This window comes from Hypanus sabinus, chromosome 15 (assembly GCF_030144855.1).
Source record: "Hypanus sabinus isolate sHypSab1 chromosome 15, sHypSab1.hap1, whole genome shotgun sequence".
Classification (NCBI taxonomy): Eukaryota; Metazoa; Chordata; class Chondrichthyes; order Myliobatiformes; family Dasyatidae; genus Hypanus; species Hypanus sabinus.
The window spans coordinates 90,870,650-90,889,438 of NC_082720.1; the positions used below are offsets into that span (position 1 = coordinate 90,870,650).

The following is an 18,789-nucleotide window of genomic DNA, read 5'->3' on the forward strand; positions in this document are numbered from 1 at the left end:
ATGAGTACCAATGACATGGGTAGAGCGAGGAAAGAGGTTCTGCTCAGGGAATCTGAACAGCTAGAGACCAAATTAAAAAACTGAACCAAGGAAGGTGGTCATCTCTGGATTACTACCTGAGCCACGTCAAGAAGATTATAGAGTTAAATGCATGACTCAAGGATTGGTGTGGGAGAAGTGGGTTTGAATTCATGGGAAATTGGCATTGGTATTGGGGAAGGAGGGAGCTGTACCAATGGGACGGGCTCCACCTGAACCGGAACGTGGATCCTGGTGAATCTCATAACTAGGGCTGTGGATAGGAGGGTGGGTTCAACAGATTGGAGAAGTATGGATAAAGTAAAAAAAGAAAAGTATGGATAAAGAAAAAACAAAAAAGAAAAAAGAAAAGTAAGAGTGGAGTGAAGAAATTTTAATTTTAAAAGCACAATGAGTGTAAGGGCACTTTATTGGAATGCACATAGTATTCGAAATAAGTTCAGTGAACCTGAGGCACAAATCAGTACAAAGGGGTATGATTTAGTGGCCATTAAAGAGATGTGGTTGCAGTGGGGAGAGGACTGGGAATTAAATATTCAAAGATATCAGGTAATATGGAAGGATAAGCAGGAAGGTAAGAGAGGTGGGGTAGCACTCTTAAATAAAGAAGAGATCAGGGTGATAGAGAGAGATGATATAAGGAGCAGAATGTTGAATCCATCTGGGTAGAGATTAGGAATGGTAAAGAGAAAAAAAGCACTGGTGGGAGTTGTCTATCGGCCACCGAATAATAACATTACAATGGCACAGACAATAAACTCAGAAATATCTGAGGCATGTGAGAATGGAAAAGCAGTTATAATGGGGACTTTAACTTAGATTGGGTGAATCAAGTTGGTTGAGGCAGTCTTGAGGAGGACTTCATAGAATGCATCTGTGATGGCTTTCTTGAGCAGCGTGTTACTGAACCTACAAGGGAACATGCTTTCTTATGTCTGGTCCTATGCAATGAGACAGGTAAAATTGTAGTAATTGATCTTGTAGTTAGGGTTCCTCTTGGAAAGAGCGATCACAGTATGACTGAGTTTCTCATACAAATGGAGGGAGCAAAAGTTTGATCGAAAATCAGTGTATTATGCCTAAACAATGGAGACGACAATGGGATGAGGGAGGATTTGGCTAGTGTCGACTGAGAACACAGGCTATGTGATGGGACAGTTGAGGAATGGTGGAAGTTTTTCAAAGAGATTGTTCACGGTACTCAACAAAAGTATATTCCAGTTAAAAGCACGGACAATAACAGTGGGGAGAGCCAGCCTTGGATAACTAAGGAAATAAAAGAAGGCATCAAAATAAAAGCTCGTGCATACAAAGTCGCCAAGGGTAGTGGGAAACTGGGAGATTGGGAAAACTTTAAAAAAGCAGCAAAGAACCACTAAGCCAGCAATAAAGAAAATAAACTAGCACAAAATATAAAAATGAATAGTAAGCAGTTTTATAATTATATAAAGTGGAAAAGGGTGGCTAAAGTGGACGCAAGTCCCTTGGAGGACAAGAAGGGGGAATTGATATTAGGTAGTGAGGAAATGGCCAAGGCTTTCAATGAGTATTTTGTGTTGGTCTTCACAGTGGAGGATATGTCCAACATGGCAAAGAGAGATGTTACGGATGCAATGGGAGGTGAGACCCTCAATACAAGAACTAGAGCTAAGCAAACCTGTAGACCTGAAGATAGGAAGTCCCCTGGTCCTGTTGGAATACATCCCAGGGTACTGAAAGAAATGGCAGAAGTTATAATAGAGGCTTTGGTGATAATTTTACCAAAATTCTCTGGACTCTGAGCAGTTCCCGGCAGATTAGAAGACAGCAAAGAGGGGAACAGATGGATGTTATTTACTTGGAATTCCAAAAGGTGTTCTATAAGGTGCACAGGATAAGGATGCATAGAGTTGGGGTGATATATCAGCATGGATAGAGGATTGGTTAACTGATAGAAAGCAGAGAGTTGGGATACATATGTGTTACTCTGGTTGGCAATCAGTGGTGAGTGATGAGTCGCAGGGGTCGGTGCTGGGCCCACAATTGTTCACGATATACAGTAACCATCTGGAAGAGGGGACCGAGTGCAGTGTATCTAAGTTTGCTGATGATACTAAATTGAGTGTTAAAGCAAACTGTGCAGAAGATGCAGAGTCTGCAGAGAAATATAAATAGGTTAAGTGAGTGGGCAAGGGTCTGGCAGGTGGAATACAATGTTGGTAACTACAAGGTCATCCACTTGGGAAGGTAAAATGGAAAAGCAGATTATTATTTAAATAGTAAAAAAAATTGCAACATGCCAACAAGAAGGCAAAGGGAATGCTGGCCTTCATTGCTACAGGGATTGAGTTTAACAGCAGGGAGGTGATGCTGCAACTGTACAGGGTACTGGTGAGGCCGCACCTGGAGTACTGTGTGCAGTTCTGGTCTCCATACTTGAGGAAGGATATACTGACTTTGGAGGCAGTGCAGAGGAGGTTCACCAGGCTGATTCAGAGATGAGGGGGTTAGACTACAAGGAGAGATGAGTTGCCTAGGACTGTACTTGCTGGAACGAGAGGTGATCTTACAGAAACATTTAAAATTATATGAGGGTGGAGCTTAGGATGAGGCGCCTAACGGCGACACCTTTGCTTGCATCTTCAAAAACAGCTCTATTTCTATCTTTAATTTCTCTTTTTTTTCCTTTTCAGGATTCTTTTGAAGACCCTGACCTGAGTTACATGCTGACTTTGGTTCTTTGCAGGAATAGGACCCGCTCTCAGGGCCTCGCGACCGGCCGCTTTTCGATATGCCAAGGACATGGCCTGGAAGACTAGCACGCCTTCAGGGTGCCGGATTTTCGTGGCTCTGGAGGCGGGCGGATTCAAGGTCGGTGCTGCTACCTGGTGTGTCTTGGGAATACGCATAAGATCGGAAGCAGTGAGCTGCTGCGTGCCCAGAGACCCGACTTCTTCGGGCACAGAACTCTGAAAAAACGACGCAACAGACTTTTAACATCATCAATTGGTGAGCTGTTCTGTTATGTCTCCCCTTCACTGTGAAATGAGAGCCTATGGTCTGTCGAACTACCGGGTGAACGAGCAGTGTTTGGGGTACTGCAAGTCTGTGCCTTTATTGATGCTTTGCTGCACGCTTGAGTGCTCAGTGGGGGGGTGCAGATGCTTTTTTTCTGGTGGGGGAGGGGGGGTTCAATGCTTTGCTGCTGCTTACACGTGGGGGGGGAGTGGGGAGGGGCCTTTGGGGTTCCAACATTTAGCTGCCGTTCATTCTTTGGGGCAGTCCTCTATTTCCGTGGTTGTTTGCAAAGAAAAAGAATTTCAGGATGTATATTGTATACATTTCTCTGACATTAAATGTACCTATCGAATTATGAAAGGGATAGATAAGATAGAGGCAGGAAAGTTGTTTCCACTGGTAGGTGACACTAGAACTAGAAAACATAGAAAGCTTACAGCACAATACAGGCCCTTTGGCCCATAAAGCAGTGCCAAACATGTCACAACCTTAGAAATTACCTGGGGTTGCCCATAGCCCTCTATTTTTCTGAGCTCCATGTACCTGTCCAGGAGTCTCTTAAAAGACCCTATCGTATCCACCTCCACCACCGTTGCCGGCAACCCATTCCACGCACTTACCACTCTCTGCGTAAAAAACTCACCCTGACATCTCCTCTGTACCTATTCCCCAGCACCTTAAACCTGTGTCCTCTTGTGGCAACCATTTCAGCCCTGGGAAGAAGCCTCTGACTATCCACACGATGAATGTCTCTCATCATCTTGTACACCTCTATCAAGTCACTTTTTATCCTCCGTTGCTCCAAGGAGAAAAGGCCGAGTTCACTCAACCTATTCTCATAAGGCATGCTCCCCAATCCAGGCAACATCTTTGTAAATCTCCTCTGCACCCTTTCTATAGTTTCCACATCCTTCCTGCAGTGAGGCAACCAGAACTGAGCACAGTACTCCAAGTGGAGTCTGACCAGGGTCCAAAATAGCTGCAACGTTACCTCTCAGCTCCTAAATTCAATTCCACGATTGATGAAGGCCAATACACCATACGCCTTCTTAACCACAGAGTCAACCTGTGCAGCTGCTTTGAGCGTCCAAAGGACTCGGACCCCAAGATCCCTCTGATCCTCCACACTGCCAGGAATCTTACCATTAATACTATATTCTGCCATCATATTTGACCTACCAAAATGAGCCATTTCACACTTATCTGGGTTGAAGTCCATCTGCCACTTCTCAGCCCAGTTTTGCATCCTATCAATGCCCCGCTGTAACCTCTGACAGCCCTCCACACTATCCAAGACCTCCAACCTTTGTGTCATCAGCAGACTTACTAACCCATCCCTCCACCTCCTCATCCAGGTCATTTATAAAAATCACGAAGAGTAAGGGTCCTGGAACAGATCCCTGAGGCACACCACTGGTGACCAACCTCCACGCAGAATATGACCCGTCTACAACCACTCTTTGCCTTCTGTGGGCAAGCCAATTCTGGATCCACAAAGCAATGTCCCCTTGGATCCCATGCCTCCTTACTTTCTCAGTAAGCCTTGCATGGGGTATCTTATCAAGTATTTATTAAGTACCTCTGCTATTTCCTCCAGTTCCATACACACTTTCCCTCTGTCACACTTGATAGTCCTATTCTTTCACGTCTTGTCCTCTTGCTCTTCACATACTTGTAGAATGCCTTGGGGTTTTCTTTAATTTTGTCCTCCATGCTCTTCTCATGGCCCCTTCTGACTCTCCTAATTTCCTTCTTAAGCTCCTTCCGGTTAGCCTTATAATTTCCTAGATCTCTAACATTACCTAGCTCTCTGAACCTTTTGTAAGCTTTTCTTTTCTTCTTGACTAGATTTATTACAGCCTTTGTTCACCACGGTTCCTGTACCCTACCATAACTTCCCTGTCTCATTGGAACGTACCTATACAGAACTCCACAGAAATATCCCCTGAACATTTGCCACATTTCTTCCCTACATAGCCTCAAGATCCAAGGGAGTAGATTTAGGATAGAGATGAGATGCTTTTTTCAGAGAGTGGTGAATCTGTGGAATTCTCTGCCCAATGAAGCAATACTCAGTAAATATATTTCGGACGAGGTTGGATAGATTTTTGCACAGAAGGGGAATTAAGGGTTATGAGGAAAAGGCAGTTGGTGGAGATGAGTCCATGGTCAGATCAGCTTTGAATGGCAAAGCAGGCTTGACCGCCAGATGGCCTACTCCTGCTCCTATTTCTTATGATGTTTCCTGTGGTGGGGGAGTCCAGCTTCAGAATAGAAGGGCGTCTAATTAGAATGCAGATGAGGAGAATCTTCTTTAGCCAGCGAAAGAATCTGTGGAATTCATGGCTGTGGAGGCCAAATCATTGGGTATATTTAAAGCGGAAATTGACAGGTTCTTGATTAGTCAGGGCATGAAGGGATATAGGAGAAGACAAGAGATTGGGCCTGAGAGGGAAAAAGATTCCTTCATCTCCAGCCCTTTACCTTTCCCACCCACCTTCTAGCTATCCTCCTTTCCCTCCCCCCACCTGTTTACTCTGGGGTCTTCCCCTTCCCTTCCAGTCCTGAGAAGGGTCTCGGCCCAAAATGTCAACTGTGTTCATTTCTATAGATGCTGCCTGACCTCAAAGGAAAACGCATGCTTGCATTTACCCTATCTATACTCCTCGTAATTTTGTTTACCTCTATTAAATCGCCCCTCATTCTCCTACACATCAGGGAATAAAGTCCTAACCTATTCAAACTTTCCCCATGATCCAGATCTACAAATTCTGGAAACATCTTTGTAAATCTCCTTGGTATTTGTACTAACATCAATTTCTCCGTATGATTTCAAACACTATTATCCCACATTTCTAGCAGATTTTGATCCGGCAGAGTGAATGGTCCGTTTCATATCTAGCGGTTAAGTACAGAGCTGAACTCTGCCATGGGCAGTCCAAGCTTGGCTGCAAAAGGAGCAGGATTGGGCGTGGGACTAGTAACTCCGTCCCGTGAGAACCCAGAGCTATAGAAGCTCCAAAGATCTCATCCATAGGAGAGGAAGGATACACCCGAAAATCTGGTCAAGAAAGAGGACTCTGGTGAGCTAGTGTCAGCAGTCTAGTCGCAGTGGACTTAAGTAAAATTAAATATAGAGCTGTCCGTTAATACTTAACAGTACTAGTCTTTATCTTACCAATCGTCCCCCACATTGAAGGTGTTCAGACTCTTGGTGAAGCCCTGCATGTTGTTGGGGCTCACTCGCTGTAAGAAGTCGATGTAATCCTCGGAATGAAAACGACACATATCGTGCTGAGAGGCCTGGTACGGCTTGAAGACCTGAGGGAAGAGAGCAGTTATACCGGTCCCCCTCGGGCAGGTTACAGACACCGTCGGGGCCAGAAACACCATCAGGCTGGAGAAACTGTTGGGACCTCCACCAGGTGTACAGTTCTCTTTGCCCCCATTACAGGAAGGGTTTGGAGAAGGCAACGATAGTGTAGCAGTTAGCACAGTGCGTTACAGTGCCAGCGTGAGTGAGTGAGTTTCCTGCTACTGTGCACAGGTGCTCGCCTTCACTGGTCGGGGCACTGAGTGTCAGGACATCTTGATGCAGCTCTATAAAACTCTGGTCAGACCGCACTTCGAATCTTGTATGCATTCCTGGTTATCCTGTTAAAATAGGAAGGACGTGGAGGCTTTGGAGAGGGTGCAGAAGTTTACCAGGGTGCTATCTGGATTAGAGGGCATGTGCTTTCTCTAGAACAGCGGAGACTGCAGGAAGACCCGATACTATTACAGGATTTGGGTGGAAGGGGATGGGATAAAGATCCTGAAAATGTGAGGTGCAGAAGTAACAAGAGACCATCAGGATGGCACGATGGAGCAGTCAGCACAATCACTTTACAGAGCCAGTGATCGGGGTTCAATTCCTGTCCCAGTTTCTAACGAGTTTGTACATTCTCCCCGTGACCACATGGGGTTTCTCCAGATGTTCTGCTTTCCTCTCACATTTCAAAGTAGCATGGGTCAGGGTGAGCTGGTTATGGGATTGCAGTGTTGGCTGACACTTGCTAGCTGCCCCCAGCATATTCTTGCTGATTTGATTTGATGCAAACAATACATTTCACTGTACAGTGTTTGCATCTGTACACTACAAATAAAGCTAATCTTTGAAGACAGCTCAGGGTGAGGCCAAGGGACAGCACAGTAGTGTAGTGGTTAGCACAATGCTTTACACTACCAGTCACCAAGGTTCAATTCCTGTTGCTTTCTCTAAGGAATTTATATATTCTCCCCATGACCACTTGGGTTTCCTCAGAGTGCCCTTGTTGGTACGTTAGTTGTAAATTGTAAATTGTTCTGTGATGAAGCAAGGGGACTGCTGGGTTGGGCAGGAAGGCGCTGTTCTGCGCTGTATCTCAATAAATACAAAAAAATATTCTCCACTTTTAATCATTTTCTTTCTCATCAGTCTAATGTGTTTTTGATGTTGTTTATTATTACACCCTAGAGGCATTAAGGGCTATGTAAGAGGGAAGGGTTAGAGTAACTGAAACTTTAAGGTTAGCAAAACATCATGTTCTACCTATATAAGAATATGGTTACTGTATGGTCTTTTTAAGCATTTTCCAGTTTCTGGCTATAGAAATGAACCGATTTCTTCCCCATCTTCCATGCAGATGAAGATCACAAGCTACACAATGGAGACCGGAATCAAGAGAAACACGCCAGGTTCTGGAGAAACTAAGGAGCTCACGCAATCGACGGAGGAAGGTGGACAGTTGATGTTCCACGTAGAGTCTCATCACCCAGATTACAGCGGCCTTTATCCAAAAATCACTGTTGGCAGGAGATAATTGATTTCTGTATTTTACAATCCCTTCCAGCCCAACAAGCTGAGCCTCCCAGCAATTCACTGATTTCATCCTAGCTTAATCACAGGACAATTTACAATAATCAATGTACTAACTTTGGACTGTGGGAAGGAACTGAGCACCTGGAGGGCACTCACGCGGTCATGGGGAGAAGGCAGACTCCTTACAGAGGACGCTGACAGTTAAGTCTGATGCCCCAAGCTGTAACAGCATTGTGCTAACCACTACACTGAGAGGTGGGAGTGTGTCAGCTATCAACAGCAGCAGAGATGCCTGCTTTGTAGTACAGATCCCTGCAATTCAGTGCAATGAAACGCTCCCAAGTCATGGCACCAACCATCATTTTTTTGTAGAGTCCGTAGTGAAGAACCAAGCTGTGCGTGAGGGACAGGCGATGTGGTTTCATTGGGTGTCCAGCACCTAAACAACAACAGACACAAAACACTCAGTCCACAGAACGGCTTGTTCACTTATCTTAGACATGCTTGTGCTGTGTGTGACTGTTGGTACTGTGCTACTGCACAGAAACACCGCTTTGTTTGGCTGTAGTCATGGGTGTCCAAGTATGGTTGATTGACAATTAAACCTGAACTTTTATTACTCATAACCACAAAAGATTCTGCACATGCTGGAAATCCAGAGCAACACCTACAAAATGCTAGAGGAACTTGGCAGGAAAAGAGCATCTATGGAAATGAATAAACTGTCAACGTTTTGGGTCGAAACCACAAGGCATAGGAGCAGAATTAGGCCATTCAGCCCACCAAGTCTGCTCTGCCATTCCAGCACTCTGAGCCTGGATCCCACTCAACCCCATACACCTGCCTTCTCACTATATCCTTCGATGCCCTGACTGATCAGGAAGCAATCAACTTCCACTTTAAATATACCCACGGACTTGACTTCCACCGCAGTCTATGGCAGAGCATTCCACAGATTCACTACTCTGGCTAAAAAACTACTCCTTACCTCTGTTCTAAAGAGTTGCCCCTCAATTTTGAGGCTGTGCTCTCTAGTTCTGGAGACTCCCACCGGAGGAAACATCCTCTCCACATCCAAACTATCTAGTCCTTTCAACATTCAATATGTTTCAATGAGATCACCCCATGCATTCTTCTAATATACAGGCCCAAAGCTGCCAAACTCTCCACATGTTAACCCCTTCATTCTCAGAATTCATCCCCATGAACCTCTTCTGGACTCTCTCCAATGATAACATATCTTTTCTGATATACCAGGCCCAAAACTGTTGACAATACTCCAAGTGCAGCTTGTCTAGGCTTAGCTTTTATATTCCATTCCTCTTCAAATAAATGCCAACATTGCATTTACCTTCTTTACCACAGACTCGGCCTGTAAATCAAACTCTGGGAGTCTTGAATAAGGTCTCCTAAGTCCCTCTGCGCTTTCTCCTCATTTAGATAATAGTCTACACTATTGTTCCTTTTACCAAAATGCATTACCATACCTTTCCCAACACTGTATTCCATCTGGCACTTTTTCACCCATTCTTCCAATTTGTCCAAGTCCTGCTGCAATCGCATTGCTTCCTCAGCACTACCTACCCCTCCAACTATCTTTGTATCATCCACAAACCCATCAATTCTACTATCCAAATTATTGACAAACAACATGAAAAGTAGCGGTCCCAATACTGATCCCTTCAGAACACCACTAGTCATTGGCAGCCAACCAGAAAAGGCCCGTTATTCCCACTTACTGTCTCCTGCCTGTCAGCCATTCCTCTATCCATGCCAGTATCTCTCCTGTAGTGCCATGGGATTTTATCTTGTTAAGTAGCCTCATGTGTGGCATCTTCTGTAGCGTATATGGATTTCAGCAAGGCATTTGATAAGGTACCCCATGCAAGGCTTATTGAGAAAGTAAGGAGGCATGAGATCCAAGGGGACATTGCTTTATGGATCCAGAACTGGCTTGCTCACAGAAGGCAAAGAGTGGTTGTAGATGGGTCATATTTTGCATGGAGGTCTGTCACCAGTGGTGTGTCTCAGGGATCTGTTCTGGGACCCTTACTCTTTGTCATTTTTATAAATGACCTGGATCAGGAAGTGGAGGGATGGGTTAGTAAGTTTGCTGATGATACAAAGGTTGGGGGTGTTGTGGATAGTCTGGAGGGTTGTCAGAGGTCACAGCAGGACATTGATAGGATGCAAAACTGGGCTGAGAAGTGGCAGATGGAGTTCAACCCAGATAAGTGTGAAGTGGTTCACTTTGGTAGGTCAAATATGATAGCAGAATATAGTATTAATGGGAAGACTCTTGGCAGTGTGGAGGATCAGAGGGATCTTGGGGTTCCAGTCCATAGGACACTCAAAGTTGCTATGCAGGTTGACTCTGTGGTTAAGAAGGCATGCGGTGCATTGGTCTTCACCAATCGTGGGGTTGAGTTTAAGAGTCAAGAGGTAATGTTGCAGCTATATAGGATCCTGGTCGGACCCCACTTGGAGTACTGTGCTCAATTCTGGTCGCCTCACTACAGGAAGGACATGGAAACCATAGAAAGGACCTGTTTCGTTCTATCAATCCATTGGGCAAAGGCTTAATATCTTTTATTCGTGATAAATTAGTTACCCTAAGGCATGCCCCCTTTGATAAAATTAGAACTGCTTGGGAGCATGACTTAAATATTTCTTTACCTGATGCAGTTTGGGACTCAATTCTCAAGTCAGTTAATTCAACCTCTCTATGTGCTCGCCACTGCCTTTTACAGTTTAAGGTTGTACATAGGGCTCACATGTCCAAATCTAAATTGTCCCGATTTTACCGACATTAGTCCTGATTGTGACAAGTGTAAAGGTGACGAGGCTTCTCTTATCTGTATGTACTGGGCTTGTCCTAGTCTAGAGAAATTTTGGAGAGAAGTTTTTTAAAACTTTATTCCATATTATTAATTGCCACTTAGAACCTAACCCCGATTGCTCTTTTTGTACCTTGGGTGAGGCAGATATACATCGGAGTCTGACTAAATGTCAAACATTATCTTTTGTTTCTCTTTTGGCTAGACGTTTAATTCTTCTTAGGTGGAGAGATGTTGCCCCACCCACCCATGCTCAATGGTTTAATGATATTATGTCCTGTTCGGACCTTGAAAAAATTCACTACTCAATTCTCAACTCTGACATAAAGTTTCAAAAGCTGTGGAGACCTTTTCTTGAATACTTTCACAACTCCTCTTTAGATTAAGTCTATTTTCTTTAATCCCTTACTTTCAGCTTTTTTTGGTAGTAGGCATTATTATTCTTTGTTTTTATTTATATTTACAGTTTTGGGGGTTTGAATGCTCCGATTAATTTTTTTTTTACATCTTGTAATGGTTGGCCTGGAGTCTTTCTTCCCGTGGGAGGGTGGGGAGGATAAAAACTATATGATTTTATTCTGGGTGCTTTTTCCTTACTGTTTTGAACTATATAACTTGTATGTTTATTTTGCAAAATGAAGCAAAATCTTCATTTTGCTATTGGGTTTTTGCTTCTAGTGGTTGTAGAAATGCATTAAAAAAAAATTTTTTTTTTAAAGAAAGGATGCAGAGATTTACGAGGATGTTGCCTGGATTGGGGAGCATGCCTTATGAAAACAGGTTGAGTGAACTCGGCCTTTTCTCCTTGGAGTGACGGAGGATGAGAGGTGACCTGATAGCGGTGTACAAGATAATGAAAGGCATTGATCGTGTAGATAGTCAGAGGCTTTTTCCCAGGGTTGAAATGGCTAGCACAAGAGGGCATAGTTTTAAGGTACTTGGAAGTAGGTATAGCAGAGATGTTAGGGGTTAAGTTTTTTTACGCAGGGCGTGGTGAGTGCGTGGAATGGGCTGCCAGCAACGGTGGTGGTGGTGGTGGAGGATACGATAGGGTCTCTTAAGAGACTCCTGGATGGGTACAAGGAGCTTAGAAAAATAGAGGGCCGGGGTAAAGCCTATGTAGTTCTAAGGTAAGGACATGTTTGGCCCAGCTTTGTGGGCCGAAAGGCCTGTATTGAGCTGTAGGTTTTCTATATTTCTGAAAATCCAAGTAATTGACATTAACTGCCTCTCCATTATCCACCCTACTTGTTACATCCTCGAAGAATTCTAACAGATGTGTCAGGCAAGATTTCCCTCTATAGAAATCATGACTTTGACTTATTTTATTAGTTTTCAAATACCTCAAAACCTCATCCTTAATGATGGACTCCAACACTTTCCCAAACACTGAGGTTGGGTGAACTGGCCTACAATTCCCTTTCTTCTGCCTTTCTCCCTTCTTAGAGAGTGGAGTGACATTTGCAATTTTCCAGTTCTCTGGGACCATGCCAGAGTCAAGTGAGTCTTGAAAGATCATGACCAATGCATCCATTATCTCTTCAGCAACCTCTCTCAGAACTCTGGGATGCAATCCATCTGGTCCAGGTGACTTATCCACCGTAAGATCTTTAAGGTTGCTTAGCACTTTTTCCTTTGTAATAGCAATGGCATTCACTCCTGCTCCCTGACACTCACAGATCTCAGGCACACTGCTAGTGTCTTCCACAGTGAAGACTGATCCAAGGTAGATCATAAAATATCTACAGCACATTACAGGCTCTTCGGCCCACAATGTTACTCTGACTAGGTAACCTTTTCTACAAGCTGCCTAGAATTTACCCACTGCTTAGCCCTCTATTTTTCTAAGCTCCATGTATCTATCTAAGAGTCTCTTAAAAGACTCTATTGTATCCACCTCGACTACCTTCGCTGGTGGTGCACTCCACAACATCCACCACTCTGTGTGAAAAACTTACCCTTGACATCCCCCTCGTACCTATTTCCAAGCACCGTAAAACTATTCTCCCTTGTGTTAGCCATTTCAGCCCTGGGAAAAAGCCTCTGGCTACGCACATGATCAATGCCTCTCATCATCTTATACACCTCTATCAGGTCACCTCTCATCCTCTGTCACTGCAAGGAGAAAAATCCAAGTTCACTTAACTTATTCTCAAAAGGCATGTTCTCCAATCCAGCCAACATCCTTATAAGTCTCCTCTGCACTCTCTAGAGAGTCTCCATATCCTTCCTATAGTGAGGTGACCAGAACTGAGCACAGTACTCCAAGTGGGGTCTAACTAAGATCTTATATAGTTGTAATATTACCTCTTGGCTCTTGAACTCAAGGCCAACACACCATACGCCTTCTTAACACTCTCAACCTGCGCAGCAGCTTTGAGTGTCCTATGGACATAGACCCCAAGATTTTGCTGCCAAAAATCTTACCATTAATATTATATTCTGTCTTCAAATTTGAACTACTTCACACTTATCTGGGTTGAACTCCATCTGCTACTTCTCAGTTCTGCATCCTATCAATGTCCTGCTGTAACCTCTGACAACCCTCCAGACTCTCCACAACACCCCCAACCTTTGTATCATCAGCAAACTTATAAACCCACCCTTTTACTTCCTCATTCCTTCTTCACCCAGGTCATTTATAAAAATCACAAAGAGGAGGGGTCCCAAAACAGATCCCTGTGGAACACCACTGGTGACTGACCTCCATGCTGAATACAAACATCCACAACCACTCTTTGCCTTCTGTGGTCAAGCTAATTCTGGATCCACAAAGCAAGGTCTCCTTGAATTCCATGCCTTCTTAATTTCTGAATGAGCCTCGCATGGGGAACGATATCAAATGTCTTACTGAAATCCATACATACTACATCCACTGTTCTACCTTCATCAATGTGTTTAGTCACATCCTCAAAAAATTCAGTCACGTTCATAAGGCATGACCTGCTCTTGACAAAGCCATGCTGACAATCCCTAATCAGATTACGTCTCTCCAAATATTCATAAATCCTGCCTCTCAGGATTTTCAACAATTTGTCCATCACTGAAGACTGACTGGTCTATAATTTCCTGGGTATCTCTACTCCCTTTCTTGAACAACAGAATAATGTTTGCAACCTTGTAATCCTCAGGAACCTCTCCAGTCCCTATTGATGATGCAAAGATCATCGCCAGAGGCTCAGCAATCTCCTCCCTTGCTTCCCACAGTAGCCTGGGTATATCTCACCCAGATCTGACGACTTAACTTAATACCTTTCAAAAGCTCCAACACATCCTCTTTCTTAATGTCTACATGCTCAAGTGTTTCATTCCACTGTGAGTCATCTCCACAATTGCCAAGGTCCTCTTCACTGGAGAATACTGAAGCAAAGTATTCATTAAGTACCTCTGCTTCCTCCTCTGGCTCCATGCCCGTTTCCACTCTCACTCCTGATTGATCCTGTACTCACACGGCTCATCCTCTTGCTCTTCAGTGCCTTGGGGTTTTCCTTAATCCTGCTCGCCAAAGCCTTCTCATGGCCCCTTCTAGCTCTCCTAATTTCATTCTTAAGCTCCTCCCTGGCACCCTTGTAGTTTTTCAGCTCTATCAGTACCTAGTTTCTCAATCCTTTCTTAAATTTTTCTTAACTAGATTTTCCACATCCTTTGTGTACCATGATTCTTTTACCCATTAAGTTGAAATGCCATTTTTTGTCCTCCATTACAGCTGTCCCCCACTTTACGAAACACCCACATTAGTACCTGTTTTCACTAACCAAAAGAAATCCGAAGATGATTTTTGCTTTTATGAAAAAAGGCGCCTGCTTTAAACTCCTGTTTACCCCGAGAAAGACTACCATGACCGTGAAGCCCTTGTGTGGGCAGGTGTGTGTGCATGCACGTACATGTCATTATTTTTCTACAAATCAGTTTTTGGCTAAATCTGCCCAATTCCGGTAAGTGAAACTACACTGTACATAATTTCTACTTTATATATAAAAAAGGCAGCTGCTTTAAACTTGTGCTTACCCCGAGAAAGACTACCATGACCGTGAAGCCTTGCGCGTGCAGGTGTGTGCGCATGCGTGTACGTGCCTTTTTTTTTAGGTTTTATTTGCTATTTGGTAGGCTATTTTTTGGGTCTGGGAACGCTCAAAAATATTTCCCATACAGTATAAATTAGTGGTAATTGCTTCCTCGCTTTACGCCATTTCGATTTAAGAGGGGTTTCATAGGAATGCTCTACTTTCGGATAGCGGGGGAAACCTGTACTACATCACCAGCATCATTTTCCAGTGGTCCCATATCAAACCTCACCTCCCTATTACTCGTACATAACTGAATAAAACTTCTAGATTCCTACTTTATATTTTTGGCCAGTTTGCCCTCTTATTTAAACTTTTCCTTTCTTACAACATTTTTAGTTGCCTTTTGTTAGATTTTTAAGCTTCCCAATCATCCAACTTCCCACTCACATTTGCAACCTTATATGCCCTTCCCTTATCTTTTATGCAAGCATTAACTTCATTTGAGAAATAGCCCTGCCATTTGATAACTATTTCTGTGAGACATATCTGTCCTGTGCCTTGTGAACTATTCCCAGAAACTTGAGCTACCTCTGCTCTGCCGTTAGTATCCTCCTCCAACCCACCTGGGCAAACTCCTTTCTCAGGCCTCTATCATTCCCTTTATTCCATTGTAATACTGATACACGTGACTTGTGTTTCTCCCTCTCAAACTGCAATTTGAATTCAACCATATTATGATCACTGCCTCCTGAAGGCTCCTTTACATTAAGCTCCCTAATAAGATTTGGGTTATTACACAAAACCAAATTTAAGCTATGCTTTTCCCAAGTAGGCTCAAGTACAAGCTGCTCTAAAAAGCCATCTCATAGGCATTCAACAAATTCACTCTCTTGTGATCCAACAGCAACCGGATGTTCCCAATCCCCCGACATATTGAAGGCTCCTATTACAATTGTGACATTACCCTTATCACATGCCTTTGCGATCTCAACCCCAAACTCTGTAAACCTGCTGGCTTGTCCTCAGCTCTATCACACTGGCTCCCACCTGGAACCCTTTATCAGGACTGTAAAGGAAGGTGAGGCCAAAACAAGAAGGTGGGGAGAAGAGGAGGACAAGGTGGAAGCAGAGGGGCAAGGTTGGTGGGTAGGCCAGTGGGAATGATGCAAGAAGTTGGGAGGTGATACGTGGGAAAGGTAATGGGCTGAGGGAGGAGGAATCTGATGGGAGGTGTGAGTGGACGATGAAAGAAAGGGAAAGGTGGGGACAACCTGGGGAGCTGATGGACAGATGAGATGAAGAGAATAGTGAGAGGGAACCAGTATGGTTAATGGAAATAGAATTATAACAACTTTACTTACAGAGCACTTTTCACAAAGACTGTGGGTCAAAGTGATTTACAATGTGATACAATGCAAACATGAAAATAAAAGACAGAACAATGTTAGTTTAAAAACAAGATTAAATAAGTAGGTTTTGAGCTGGTATTTCAAGTGTCAACCAAGTATGTATCCCTTATAGTTTTAGATAATGAATTCCAGAGTTTTGGAGCACAGTTCAAAAATGCTGACTTGACCATCTTCTGAGAAGATTGTTTAAATTTAAGAGACTGAGGAAAGACCTGATATCTCAAGCAGGATTATCAAACAGAAATGATCTGTGATGTATTCCAGCCTCTCAGGAAGGATTCACACAAGAATGTATTTTATTCTCAGATTTGTACTTTTATCCCATTGCAAAGCTCTTTAAACTACATCTGTATGAAAAGTGCTCTATTAATAAAGTCATTATTAGAGCCTGACCCCACTGCCCAAAGCTAAACCCATAAACCCTACACCATCTAAACACACTCCGCCAAACCTTACACACTGACTGAACACCCCCCATACTGACTCTGACCCTTCAACCGCTCCACAACCCCTTCAACCTACACTGACCCCACACCCCATATCTAACACTTGACACCTCACCCACTCCACACACTGACCCGACACCACGCACCCCCATACCTTCACTGACCTCACACCCGCTTTACACAACCCCATACGTGCATACTGACCCCACTCCACACACCCCCATATCTAACACTTGACACCTCACCCACTCCACACACTGACCCTACACAACGCACCCCCATACCTTCTCACTGACCTCACACCTGCACACTGACCCCACTCAACACCCCCCATACCTACATCCACCCCACACACCCCCGTACCTACACCCACTGCACACAGCCCCGTACCTACACACCGACCCCACACACCCCGATACCTACACACCGACCCCACACACCCCGATACCTACACACCGACCCCACACACCCCGATACCTACACACTGACCCCACACAGCCCTGTACCTACACACCAACCCCACACAGCCCCGTACCTACAAACCGACCCCACACACCCCCGTAACTACACACCGACCCCACACCCCGATACCTACACACCGACCCCACACAGCCCCGTACCTACACACACTCCACACACCCCGATACCTACACACCGACCCCACACAGCCCCGTACCTACACACCGACCCCACACACACCCGTACCTACACCCACTCCACACACCACCGTACCTATCCCACCCCACACACCCCCGTACCTACATACCGACCCCACACACCCCCGAACCCCTCAGCCTGCCCCCCTCACCCCCGAACCTGTCAGCCTGCCCTCTCACCCCTGAACCCCTCAGCCTGCCCCCTCACCCCCGAACCCCTCAGCCTGCCCCCCTCACCCCCGAAACCCTCAGCCAGCCCACCTCACCCCCGAACCCCTCAGCCTGCCCCCTCACCCCCGAACCTGTCAGCCTGCCCCCCTCACCCCCGAAACCCTCAGCCTGCCCACCTCACCCCCGAACCCCTCAGCCTGCCCCCTCACCCCCGAACCTGTCAGCCTGCCCCCCTCACCCCCGAACCTGTCAGCCTGCCCTCTCTCACCCCCGAACCCCTCAGCCTGCACCCTCACCCCCGAACCCCTCAGCCTGCCCCCTCACCCCAGAACCCCTCAGCCTGCCCCCCTCACGCCCGAAACCCTCAGCATGCCCACCTCACCCCCGAACCCCTCAGCCTGCCCCCTCACCCCCGAACCCCTCAGCCTGCCCACTCACCCCCGAACCCCTCAGCCTGCCCCCTCACCCCCGAACCTGTCAGCCTGCCCTCTCTCACCCCCGAACCCCTCAGCCTGCCCCCTCACCCCAGAACCCCTCAGCCTGCCCCCCTCACGCCCGAAACCCTCAGCATGCCCACCTCACCCCCGAACCCCTCAGCCTGCCCCCTCACCCCCGAACCCCTCAGCCTGCCCACTCACCCCCGAACCCCTCAGCCTGCCCCCTCACCCCCGAACCTGTCAGCCTGCCCTCTCTCACCCCCGAACCCCTCAGCCTGCCCCCCTCACCCCCGAACCCCTCAGCCTGCCCCCCTCACCCCCGAACCCCTCAGCCTGCCCCCCTCACCCCCGAACCTGTCAGCCTGCCCCCCTCACCCCCGAACCTGTCAGCCTGCCCTCTCTCACCATAGTGGAAGTTGCCCACGTCCGGGTCATAGAAATAAGAAACCTTCCTGGCCATGGCGCGGTCTCCAAACTCCGGTGTCACACGTCATCGCGCCATAGCGTCATACGTACGAAAACGTGCACCAATTGTCCCGAGAAGAGGGGCGGGGTTTCGGAGGAGGCGCGTCATACAGAATGGCTGGGTGGGGGTGGTCAGCATTACTGTCCGGGGAGAGTCACTGTTTTTGATCTGGGTGGGGGTGGTCAGCATTACTGTCCGGGGAGAGTCACTGTTTTTGATCTGGGTGAGGGGTGGTCAGCATTACTGTCCAGGGAGAGTCACTGTTTTTGATCTGGGTGGGGGTGGTCAGCATTACTGTCCAGGGAGAGTCACTGTTTTTGAGCTGGGTGGGGGTGGTCAGCATTACTGTCCGGGGAGAGTCACTGTTTTTGAGCTGGGTGGGGGTGGTCAGCATTACTGTCCGGGGAGAGTCACTGTTTTTGATCTGGGTGAGGGGTGGTCAGCATTACTGTCTGGGGAGAGTCACTGTTTTTGATCTGGGTGG

The 18,789-nt window shown here is 45.9% G+C and overlaps 1 protein-coding gene across 2 annotated transcripts in view; it reads right to left on the bottom strand.

The window, feature by feature from the left end:
• Positions 1–18,337, bottom strand: part of hdac3 (histone deacetylase 3) — a 79,416-nt gene extending 61,079 nt beyond the window's left edge. Inside the window, exons 1-3 of one of the 2 annotated variants that reach the window (XM_059990715.1) lie at positions 18,245–18,337; positions 8,233–8,315; positions 6,215–6,357 (exon numbers count right to left, since the gene is read on the bottom strand). In XM_059990715.1, coding sequence (XP_059846698.1) covers positions 6,215–6,357; positions 8,233–8,315; positions 18,245–18,299 — 281 coding nt within the window. In that variant the 5' untranslated portion in view covers positions 18,300–18,337. Of the gene's footprint in view, positions 1–1,696; positions 1,752–6,214; positions 6,358–8,232; positions 8,316–18,244 lie in introns of those variants that run through there. The other variant, XM_059990716.1, reaches the window with a different exon arrangement.
• Between the last annotated feature and the right edge of the window lie 452 nt (positions 18,338–18,789).